Source organism: Euleptes europaea, chromosome 10 (genome assembly GCF_029931775.1).
Source record: "Euleptes europaea isolate rEulEur1 chromosome 10, rEulEur1.hap1, whole genome shotgun sequence".
Classification (NCBI taxonomy): domain Eukaryota; kingdom Metazoa; phylum Chordata; class Lepidosauria; order Squamata; family Sphaerodactylidae; genus Euleptes; species Euleptes europaea.
In genome coordinates this window covers 3,283,367-3,296,105 of record NC_079321.1, presented here as the reverse complement: position 1 = coordinate 3,296,105, position 12,739 = coordinate 3,283,367, and the positions used below count along the sequence as shown (strand labels likewise).

Below are 12,739 nucleotides of genomic sequence, written 5' to 3'. Positions count from 1 at the left end.
GTCAGAGTTCATTGGTTCTTGTGGGTTATCCGGGCTGTGTAACAGTGGTCTTGGTATTTTCTTTCCTGACGTTTCGCCAGCAGCTGTGGCAGGCATCTTCAGAGGAGTAACACTGAAGGACAGTGTCTCTCAGTGTCAAGTGTGTAGGAAGAGTAATATATAGTCAGAAAGGGGTTGGGTTTCAGCTGAATCATTGTCCTGCAAAAAGTATCAAAGGTAATGTGCTAATCATTGTCCTGTAAGTATCAAGATAATGTGTTAATGAGGGTGTGGTATGTTAATATGGAACCATTGTATCCTGAAGTGATCTGTTAATGTGTGAAATCCAAAGCTAATCTGCATGGCTATTGTGGACTGTAGTATTTGTTGAAAACCTCCAGACGAACAAAGACTACAGTCCACAGTGTGCTTCTGAACAGGTGTGCCAATTTCAAAGACAGCTTTTGAAACTGGTTTGCTCAGATGGTTGGGGAAGAAAAAATGTGCACTGTACGGACTGACACAATTGGTGTGCAAAGATAATTAATGCCTGTCTTATCTCGCAGGTCTTCTACGCGGGTATGGCAGATGGGTAATTCTCTTGTGAGAAGCAACCATGTTTTGTTTCTTGTTAAGGACGGGCATAGCCAGCCCTCTCTCTCACCACCCATTTTAAAACCAGGGGCCCTCGACTATATCAGCACAAAACGGTAATGGGGAAAGCCCTACAAAGGGAGGGACCATATAATAAACAGAATAATCACCAACAAGGAGAAGGAAATGGAGGGAGGGGAGGGGAAGGGAAGGGAGGCCAACAAGATGGAAAACCATCATTATCCTCATCCATATGCCTGCTGGAACAGCTCAGTCTCGCAGGCCCCGCAGAACTGTTTCAAGTCCCGCAGGGCCCTTATCTCACTAGGCATGGTGTTCCACCAGGACGGGGCCAGGGGCGAGAAGGCCCTGGCCCTGGTTGAGGACAGCCGGACACCCTTCAGGCCAGGGATCACCAGGAAGTCCTCTCCAGCTGAGTGAAGCGCTCTTTGAGGGGTGTAATGGGAGAGGCAGTCCCACAGGTACGATGGTCCCATACCGTTTAGGGCTTTAAAGGTCAACACCAAAACCTTTAAACCTGATCCAGTATTCAATTTGGAGCTAGTACAACTGAAAGCATTCCACAACACCTGACAGCATCCATCTCTGGATTCTTCCTAGATTCCACCAGGAATTGAAATTAAATCAAAAGAGTTTCCGTCTAGACATTAGGAAGAATTTTCTAACAGTCAGAGTGTTTCCTCAGTGGATCAGGCTTCCTCGGGAGGTGGTGAGCTCTCCTTCCCTGGAGGTTTTTAAGCAGAGGCTAGATGGCCATTTGTCAGCAATGCTGATTCTGTGACCTTAGGCAGATCATGAGAGGGAGGGCACCTTGGCCATCTTCTGGGCATGGAGTAGGGGTCACTGGGGTGTATGGAGGGGGGAGGTAGTTGTGAATTTCCTGCATTGTGCAGGGGGTTGGACTAGATGACCCTGGTGGTCCCTTCCAACGCTATGATTCTATGATTCTAGGAGGCAGACAGATTCTCCTTCAAGCATTAACTCTTCATTAACTGTATAATAGTTGCATACTATTCTTTACCACAATCATATGTTGGGATAGCGAACGGTATTCAGTCATGATGGGAACAGATGAATGAACTGACAGGCAGCCTTCCATCAGCACCATAACAGATGGCTGGCTGGCTGCAAACTCCAGCCACCTAGCAAACTCAGCATTTCCAAAGTTTCGAAATCACTGCAAAATGACACATAGCAGGGCATGTGACGGGCTACAGGGAAAACTCAGTCCAAAAGTTTAACTCACCCCGGAGAGCGGTTGCCTGTTAGGGTAGACAGTACTGGTCTAGAGGAACTAATGGTCCAATTCAGTAAAAGGCGGTTTCATGGACTTTGGCGATGAAAGAGCGCCCACTGATTTAATAATTTATTGTTATTTGACCTAGCTTTTAACTGATATGTATTATGTTTTAAATGTATGTATATTATATGTATTATGTTTTAAATGTATGTATATTATGTTTTTATGACTGTTAGTCGCTCTAAGCCTGGTCTTGGCCAGATATAAGCGGGATACAAGCTCAATAAATAAATAAATAAACAAACAAACAAATATGTACATTTTTAGGATGCTGTTAGTCATCCATTTCCACCCTGAGTAGTGAGCAAGGGGCGCTGGGACAGTTCTCAGAATTATTATCTAGCCCATCCATGGTGCCCACTGTTTATATAAACATATATTGGTGCCTGCTTGCCTCTTGAGTCTTGGAGATAACACTTGAATGGACTGGAAGAAGAAGAGGAAGAGTTGGTTTTTATTGAGTTGGTCATGAGCAAAGTTATGCCCTGCTAAGCCCATTGAGTTCAATGGAGAGTGTTACAATGAAGACGAGTTGGTTTATATATGCCAACTTTCTCTGCCTTTTAAGGAGAATCAAACTGGCTTACAATCACCTTCCCTTCCTCTCCCCATAACAAACACCTTGGGAGGTAGGTGCGGCTGAGAGAGTTCAGAGACAACTGTGACTGGCCCAAGGTCACCCAGCAGGCTGCATGTAGATGAGTGGGGAAACCAACCCCTTTCACCAGATTAGAGTCCGCCGCTCATGCGGAGGAGTGGGGAATCAAACCCAGATTAGAGTCCACTGCTCTTAACCACTACACCACGCTGGCATCTGGCATTGCTGGCTATGCTCTGACATCACTTCTGGTGCATGTCACTTCTGGTCTGCAAGCCCTATTTCTCACAATTCAAAAAGCGTTGACAAAGTTGGGGGCTCCCGATCTGACCAATCTGCTGATGAGTAGAGAAGGGTTTCAATTAATTCCTAACACGGAAGCCTCGGGATATAGGTCAAGGCACCACCTTTTGTCAAAGATCCTTTGGCTCAATATTTCAAAGTCCCGGCTGTCACTAAGCACTAACGCTGGCTCTTTTATAGGTCCAACTATGAAAGTAATCCAGCCAAAGAAATATTAAATTGTAGAACACAGAGAGCTCCGCTGTGCGGGGGATGAATTCATTCTATATAATAATGTAGCCTTAACTAGCAGGTTTAGTGTGTCTATAAAAATACAGAGCAGGGGTTCTGAGAGGTTGCCCTTTACAAAGGGCTGGCAGTGAAAAACGCTTTAATAATACGCTTCTCGTCATCTTGGTGTGGAGTTCATAACTGAGCTCCAGTTCAAATGAAGCCCCGCCGTTCAGGGATGTCTCAAACGGGGCCGCGCATGCACGCGTCGACAGAAGTGATTCCATTTCCACAAGCTCATAGGAACAGCTTTATAAAAATAAGATGAAATTTCCACCTGATCATGGTTGGGAAATATATATTTTCAGCTTCTTTTCCTCTCTACTTACTTTTTTTCAGAAACACGGAAGGAGATAAAGAGTCAGTGTGGTATAGTGGTTAAGAGTGGTGGTTTGGAGCAGTGGGGAATCCAAACCGGTTCACCAGATTAGAGACCACCACTCACGTGGAGGACTGAGGAACCAAACCTGGTTCTCCAGATCAGACTCCACCGCTCCAAACCACCGCTCTTAACCACTGCACCACACTTGTAAGTTATTCTACAAGTTTCCTAACTAGGATCAAACTATAGTAGGGCAATACAGAAATAAAGATACTCCAGCAAGATGAAAGCAACTAGATTACCTGGCCTCCAATGTCACTTACAAATACATAAACGTTGTGGTTTAAAAAAGAAGGAAAAAAATAGCTTGAAATCTGTGACAGTATGAAAACACCCAGAACTTAATTACACTTTTATTCCTAGACAGTAGCGCAAAGTAAAACATTACATGGGAGATGTCAATTGTTAGCTAACAAATGTAAACATCCAAGGAACCCATACAGAGAAGTGTTCCGTATTAGTGGCACTAATTAGCAATTACGGAGAATTAGAATTCATTATTTACAATAATACGTTAACCGTACGCAAAGCTTTACAAAGAAGTATTGACTGGATTCGTACTCTTTACAAGCCCCTCGGGTGGAGGAAGGCAACGGCATCAGCAAACAGCGTTAGAGAAGGGAGCTTATTATTCTGTATGCGATACCGAGCGGCTTTAAAAGTGCAGCTTTAAAGTTGTCCGGGCTGAAAGCCGTAGCCAAGGGCTGAGGCCCACTGGGATATCCTCATTTGGAAGTCTGGTATAGCATGGGTGGATGGTGTGGTTTCCAAATCAGAATAAGCCTCCCTCTCCAGAAAGCAAAAGGTAACTCCCACCAAAAAATATGGCTGTCTGTATGTTAAATGGCATCAAGAAGAAGAAGAGTTGGTTTTTATATGCTGGCTTTCTCTACTACTTAAGGAAGAATCAGACCGGCATACAAACACCTTCCCTTCCCCTCGCCAGTCCCCACAACAGACTCCTTGTGAGGTAGGTGGGGCTGAGAGAGCTGTAAAACAGCTGTGACTAGCCCAAGGTCACCCAGCAGGCTTCATGTGGAGGAGTGGGGAATCAAGCCCGGTTCTCCAGATTAGAGTCTGCTGCTTATGTGTAAGAGCAGGGAATCAAACCTGGTTCTCCAGATTATAGTCTGCCGCTCATGTGGAAGAGTGGGGAATCAAACCCGGTTCTCCAGATTAGAGTCCACCACTCTTAACCGTTATACCACGCTGGCTCTCCAGAGATTGGGCTAGCCTGGGCCCTCCAGGTCAGGGCAATGGGGTACTCTGTTACCCTTCAAGAAGGCATCACTGTGCTTATCATCTTCCTACCAAGCATGTATCAATGTTAATACCTACAAATAATCTGAAGAGAGTATCTTGCATCTTTTCTTCTTTTTAATGGTATATCATAATTAAAGAAGCAAGGGGGTTAAAAGCTTCCTTAAATTAGTGAGTGAAGGTAGGATCAAGTCTGAGGGTCTCGTAAAAAAAATGTGATTCCCTCGACAGCTTCTTCATCACCCGTAAATGTGACTTGCCTGGTCAGATGATATTTAAGTTTAGCTTCCGGGGGAGAATGCTTGGTTCTCGTTGAAGCCAGCCCAAGAGGAGAAGTATGCTGTGAGCTAATCAGTTATTTTTGTGCATTGCTGAAAAGCGACTTTCCCCATTATTGACTTAAGCAAGATGACAGTAGAATGACGGGCTGATTTTCATTTCAATCAGCAGCTTGGTGATTACCGCCTTAATTAGAATGTAGAAAAAAATTTAAGCTACCCTCGAGAACACCGTTTTAAAAAGGGAACGCGGGGCGGCTAATCTAATCATCCTTGCAGGCAAGAGCGACCAAAATAGCAAACCAAATTTTTTTGTCACCATTGTGAAGACTGTGCAACTGGTCCTTCCAAACGAGAGCGCATTCAAAGGTTTATTTCTGATTATGCAAACATGCAACCCAACCAATATCTCACACATTGTCAAGCAAATCATTTACTGTGCTTTCTAAAGCACTGAGTCAGAATAATGATCTGTTTAACAAGCTTTGCAAAAAAAAAATAAGACAAATCAAGCAATGGCCACAAGATTTCCTGCTGACAGATGAAACCGGGACTGTATTACTTTTTTCCTCAATGGGGAAACAAAGCCGACTTACAAAAAAGACCAAAATACAATAAACAATATAAACCAAGAACAAATTTAAGTAACCAAACAGAAAAGAATACAGTAAATGGTGTTCCATGGAGCCAGGTACCTAGCTCTTCGGATATCCACAACTCACATTCGAAAGAAAGAAAGAAAGAAAGAAAGAAAGAAAGAAAGAAAGAAAGAAAGAAAGAAAGAAAGAAAGAAAGAAAGAAAGAAAGAAAGAAAGAAAGAAAGAAAGAAAGAGAGGAGAGGGACGGAGGGATTCTCATTTGCTCTGCAGACAAATTTAGAGAGCCAGCATGGTGTACAGGTTGAGAGTGGTGGTGTGGAGCAGTGGACTCTAATCTGGTGAACCTGGTTGGTTTCCCCACTCCTACACTTGAAGCCAGCCGGGTGACATTGGGCCAGTCACAGTTCTCTTAGAGCTCTCTCAGCCCCACCTACCTCACAGGGGAAGGGAAGGAGAATGTAAGCCGGTTTGATTCTTCCTTAAGTGGTAGAGAAAGTCGGCATATAAAAACCAACTCCTACTCCTCCTCTTCCTCTTCTTCTCTGAACCTCCCTTCCTAGAAAAGATGCTGTCTTCTGCACACTTGTTCTGTCACAATTCATTTTGCTAAGGCTGCCAGGTCTGGTTGGGAAATACCTGGAGATTTTGGGGATGGTGCCCGTGGAGGGCAGAGTTTGGGAGGGGACTTCAGCAGGGTGTAATTCCCTAGAGTCTACCCTCCAAAGCAGCCATTTTCTCCAGGGGAGCTGGTCTTAGTCGCCTGGCGATCAATTGTAATAGTGGGATTGCAATACTCTCTATTTTGCCCTGCCACTGATGAACAATGAGAACTCAAATTGAAAGCTCTCTGGGGTGGGGTCGCCTCATTTCTGTACAGCTCCTTGCACCCAGCTGGTGCAAAACTGAGCATTACGCCAAAGTGTTCGAGCTGAATACACAAATTAAGAAGGGGGGGGGGAACATCGCCAGCCAAAATCACGGTTCAACAGTTTGCAGAAGAGTTGTGTTCATTTGCTTCCCCCCCCCCAAAAAAAGCTCCACCTTCACAAGATAAAAACACGAGGAGGGGTCAGGGAGCTATAGATTTCACCAACTCTGCTAATTTAATTAAGTCCTTTGTCATAATTGTTAAGATCCTGTTGACAGAAGTCAGGCCGTGCGTTGGCTGCCTTTCCCCCCACCGAACGCAGCTTTAAAATAGAATTTGGGGGGCGGGGAAGTACCAACTGGAATCACTGTACTATTTCAAAGACCTCTACCAAGAAAAGGGAAAAGAACGTGGGCAGGAAGGTAATTGCAAAGTGCCCCCCCCCCCCCGGGCTTCCTTTTTGACATTATAATGAGGAAACAAGTTGACGGGATCATGGGACTTGTCAGATGATGTACGCTTGACAGTATCCCTAAGCTTGTCAAAATTATCACAAAAAGAACCATTCTCTCCATCCAAGGGGCCTTTTCTTAAACAAATTCCCCCTGGGGTAATTTCCTGTGAGAAGGGACCCAGTCCGGTTCGTCGAGCTGGAGGGTTCCCTGAAACCGTCGCAGTGCTTTGTGAAACGCAAAAAAAACGTGGTTCGCTAAAAGAGATAACCTGGGTGAGCGGCAACGAATCAACCCAGGACTGCTGACTCAATGCCGTTCTCGTGGACTCAATGCAGAGAATTTCTGTGCTTATAATACAAACGCCATTTGCTAACCTCCACACTCAATTTACCCTCGGGCTGCAAGTCAGCAGGCTTCAGCATAAACCATGGCCAGAAATTAGTTCTGCTAAGGGATGCATTTCAAAATCAGACCAGAGCAATTCCTAGAGAACAACTAAATATTACTTACTGCATATTTCCCCCCTCAGGGCTTGGTATAACTAGTTTTCAGCCTGAAATGACCAATCTGCTTATATTGTTCTCCGTACTGAGTTCTGCACCTAGTGTTCAATAACTTCCATGAATAGGGTTGCCAACCTGCAGTTGGTGGCTGGAGATCTCCTGCTATTACAACTGATCTTCAGGAGACAGAGATCAGTTCCCCTGGAGAAAATGGCTGCTTTGGCAATTGGACTCTATGGCACTGAAGTCCCTCCCCTCCCCAAACCCCACCCTCCTCAGGCTCCGCCCCCCAAAATCTCCAGGTATTTCCCAACCCGAAGCTGGCAACCCTATCCATGAAACATCAAAATAAGGGCGGCTTTGCAACAACCTCGCGAGAGTGCTTGCTTGTATTAACTATTCAATACTAAATGCTGAATACATTTATGTTCCATGCAACCGACATATGAGGAATTGTGCACATGGTTCTAGCCTTTTGTTGAAGTTTTGAAATCAAAAGAAGCACTCAATGTCAGACCCATTATTACAGAGGATAAAGAAGCAACTCAAACACCCGGTATGTTTGGGGTTGCTGCAGGACGACCGAGAGCCATCTTGGCCCCCCAGACAAAGATCCCTTGCAGATCCCGCCATATATCATGGAATAGAATCATAGAACCATATATCCCTCAGGTCCAATCCAAACAGGATATGAAAATCAATCACATTGCTTGGCCATCTCCACAGGGACCTGTGTGACCAGGGCTCCCAGAGTTCTGTCCCATTATCCCCCCCCCAGGAGCCCTGGGTCACCCCACCTTTTGTGTGTGCCCCCCTATGTCTAAAATGAGGAGCCAGAATACCTTTTATTTAAACAGAAATCTTTGACTTCCCGCTTTCATTATTCTCCAGTTATTGACAAGCGATTGCATACTAAGAACTGTGAGCAAGAATGAAAACAGCTGATTCGTGTCATCCGGCCAACCCTCGCCTTGTGCGAGAGCTGTCACAAGTGAGAGAATTGTTGGAGGAAGGCGACTCAGCATGCCTGGACATTGGGGAGGGGGGCACTACATTGCTCTAGATCAGTGGGTGACAACCTTTTTTTGACTTGCGTACCCCTTGGCAGCCCATTTCCATAAAGTGTACCCCTCATATTACCAAAATGTTTGTAATTAATATAGTTGCTGTTAGTTCAAATGCCTTTTCCCGACATTATTCAATTTTTGTTTTGCGTACCCCTAAATTTCCTGGTTTGTACCCCTGGGGCGCATATACCCCAGGTTGGGAACCACTACTCTAGATGTGTATGGCCATTTATGCGGGGTCAATTTTGATGTTCACTCAAAACTCTTTTTTAAAATGTGACCTTTAAAATGCCTATTCGCAGTCCTGATGCAAAAGGAGAAATTCCACACACACCCCACTCGTCTGCTCCTTCGCTCCTTCGTATGCATGCCCATTGGTAATGGTCATTTGAATAACTAAGCCACTTTTGTGATTTTTCATGGTTCCTTCAGTAAATGCTTTGGTGCGGGGGCGGAGCAAATACAAAAGGCCGCGTTAAAGGGGCTCTTAAGAAATGCCTGGAACACACTGCTAATTACCAAGCATAAGTGGCCTATGTGTGTTATCTTCTTCATGAATGAGATGCCTTTCTTTGTCTAACCTGTGAGCTTCTCTCTGAGCCCTCCTTCTCTTCCTGTGCCCTTCTGTGTTCTTTCCCTTTCCTCGTGGCCCTGCAAAGAGCAGGACGCATCCACAGGTCTCTCCTGTAGAAGCTGTGCCATCTTACTAGCACACACGTGCTACCGAATTAGCCGGCCAATTGTGGTACCAAATAGTATTCTTTAGATTAGGCTTCTCTCTCCCCTTTCAACGGCAACATGGATGTGAATTGACTCTCCCTCAATAAAAGGAAGTTTTCCCTTTTTGCAGTCTACTTCTTTGGAGTTGGTTTACTGCACGCAACGCCGCTCTTCTACGACTGTGCAACCTTGCGATACAGGTAGAGAATCCCTTATCCAGACATCCCATATCCAGACTGATCCGAAAACCGGACCCTTCAAGCCGGCATGCAGGCCGATCCGTGCTGCCTGCTTTCAGTGTTTACTCTCTCCTAAAAAAATAAAACACAGTGTACCCTGCATGGTAGGCGGGGACTGAAAGCCGGCCGTTAGTTTGCTGTTTGTTGTTGCTCTTGTTTAACAGCTGATACAGGTATTCTGGTGAGACAGTTACACCTTTCTTTCCTGATGGTGCAATGTACACAACATTAGTAAATATATTGTTTAAAATTACATTCAGGCTATGTGTATAAAGTGTATACAAAACATAAATGGATTTGGGTCCCACCCCCAACATATCTCATTATATATAGGCAGAAATTCCAAAATATTCCAGTCTACAGAAAGATCTGAAATATGGATCACTTCTGGTCCTAGGCAGTCCGGATAAGGGGGGGGGAGAGGAGGAGGAGGAGAAGAAGAAGAAGAAGAATTGGATTTTATATGCCGACTTCCTATAGCACTCAAGGAAGAATCAAACCGGCTTACAATCACCTTCCCTTCCCCTCCCCACAACAGACACCCTGTGAGGTAGGTGGGGCTGAGAGAGCTCTAACAGAGCTGTGACTAGCCCAAGGTCACCCAGCTGGCTTCATGTGGAGGAGTGGGGAAACCAACCCGGTTCACCAGATTAGCCTCCGCCGCTCATGTGGAGGAGTGGAGAGTCAAGCCCGGTTCTCCAGATTAGAGTCCACCACTCCAAACCACCGCTCTTAACCACTACACCACACTGGCTCTTAACCACTACACCACACTTGGTACTCGACCTGTATTAACTAATACATATCCCCAATAAGAATTCCACTGGATTTAGTTGCCCTTGTTCAGGCGACTTTCTTGCTTTACCTAATACAGACAGAGGACACCTTCAGCTTCCAGCCCAGCCACCGGTTCCATCTATGACAACGTCCCTTGGAAGTCTGACAAACGCATATGTGAAATGCTCTCTGTAGCTGTTATTACGAATCAGTATACCCTTGAACTGTGTCAGGCAACGGATGGCTAATTCAAAGACACACAATTAACAACACTACGCAACTTCAGCCATGACAAAACCGTTCGGCTGTCTCGTATTTAAGTCATCCCGATGATTTCAGTTTCTCTTTCATCTTTCTCCCATACGTTGCAACAGTTCAATGTAACGGCGTATATCTTGTCAGAGTGATTAAAAGAGGATGAGAAAAAGGAGACTGTGAAGGTTATACAGGAGTGTATTACGGGAAATTTGTTCCTTTTCTTCTCTATCCAAAGACAGCGGCCCTAGATCGACGCTCCGCACAAGGACACAAGGACAGTCCTGCTGGATCAGACCAGTGGTCCACCTAATCCAGAATCCTGTTTCACATGGTGGCCAACCAAGTTCCCTGGAGAACCACTGAATACAGCATAGAGGCCACGGCTTTTCCCAATGTGATCTCCTAGTACTGACACTCAAAGACTTAAGGCCTTTAAATACTAAGTTCTCCTGTACTAGCCATGGCTAGTAGCTGCTGATGGACCTATCCCTCCATGAATTTATCGAATTCCATTTTAAAGTCATCTATGCCAGTGGCAATCACTACATTCACTGGTGGTAAATTACTAAATGCAGCAGATAAAACATTCTCTCTAAAGCCAAAAAGAAGTACAGTTAACAAGTACAGTTTTACTTGACTTTCTGTAATGAGATTTCTTTAAAAACAACAACATTGATTTGATTTGAAATTCATCGTAGCAATTTCTACATCGTTGCAAGCAAGTCTGATTGCCTTTTGTGACACAGATTCATAGCATGTCCCGAAGGGAAAAAATCTAACTGTAAATAATAAGCCTGTAGAAAATTACTATTTTTGATGTCTATTAAGACCTTCACTACCAACACATATCATTCTCCAGCAGGTAGAGAATCCAAAGAGTCACTGGCCAACTGCTGGGACTTTTCAACCATCGCCAGGTATATATACACACTGCAAGTTTCGAGCTACCACAACACACTGCCTGTCACACGTTTGACAAAACAGAAATTGTGAGCTACACAATACACCCTCGACAATGGCAACAGCAGCTCATATGCCACACACTAGTTTTGAAATACAGGCATTTGGATATAACGTGGCGGTACCACAAATACTCCCAGGCACGTCAGGGCCTACTTCGCACCACACCTGCATATATGAAACTCGACATCAAGATACACATGAAACTCAACATGGAGATTTCCAAAGAGCCATACCTCCTGATAATTCTTGCTCAACCATTCCTTGATGGTGGTAAGCGCGATGACGGCAGCTGGATCGTTTGGAAAACCTAAGTGGAGAAATAAGAACAGTGTCACATACATGTTCAGGAGCAGAACAGGTAAACTTTCCTGACTTGGGAGAAAAAAAGCAATTGCTAAACCATTGGGATGAGCCACTGGCCATTATTTAGAGACCAGGATTGCAAAAAACATCAATAATTCTATTCCTGTTGATGTCAGAGGGCAAATTAAACCTGTGTTTGAAGGACAAAGAGGATGGTATTCTGGGTAATAGCTAATCACAGAATAGGCAAGCAGAAGTTGAAGAATTAAGGGCCATTTCTGTGAAGAGAGAAGAAGAAGAAGAAGAAGAAGAAGAAGAAGAAGAAGAAGAAGAAGAAGAGGAGGAGGAGGAGGAGGAGGAGGAGGAGGAGGAGGAGGAGGAGGCGAAGTAGTTGGTTTTTATATGCCGACATTCTCTCCCTTACTGGCTTACAATCACCTTCCCTTCCCCTCCCCACAAGAGACACCTTGTGAGATGGGTGGGACTGAGAGAGTGTGACTAGCTCAAGGCCACCCAGCTGGCTTCATGTGTAGGAGGTGGGAAACCAACCTGGTTCACCAGATTAGCCTCCACTGCTCATGTGGAGGAGTGGGGAATCAAACCCGGTTCTTCAGATCAGAGTCCACCGCTCCAAACCACCGCTCTTAACCACTACACCATGCTGGCTCTCAACACTGTAATAAGCCTGTGGAGAACAATATGCAACACTATCTATAAAATCAAAGAATGAAGTAGGGGGGAAAGGCTAGCACTGCGAGAAAAATGCACGGAGGAGTTCCCGATTCATGCTACCCATATGGCGGATGAAAGAGAATTGAGGAAGGCATGACTCCCATTTAGGTCTGCTTAGTCTGAGAAATACTTTGATGGGAGATGAGTTTAGCACATAAATGCTAGATCTTGAGGTTTCTGAGTAGAGGCTTTACACAGGAGTAAGAACATAAGAACATAAGAAAAGTCCTGCTGGATCAGACCAAGGTCCATCAAATCCAGCAGTCTGTT

At 44.8% G+C, this 12,739-nt stretch overlaps 1 protein-coding gene across 1 annotated transcript in view; it reads right to left on the bottom strand.

Moving 5' to 3' along the window:
• The window catches only part of MACROD2 (mono-ADP ribosylhydrolase 2), a 989,050-nt gene that overhangs the window by 256,463 nt on the left and 719,848 nt on the right, over nt 1–12,739 (bottom strand). The window contains exon 8 of the mRNA XM_056856797.1: nt 11,668–11,741. Within this exon, the coding sequence (XP_056712775.1) occupies nt 11,668–11,741 (74 nt within the window). The remainder of the gene's footprint in view (nt 1–11,667; nt 11,742–12,739) is intronic.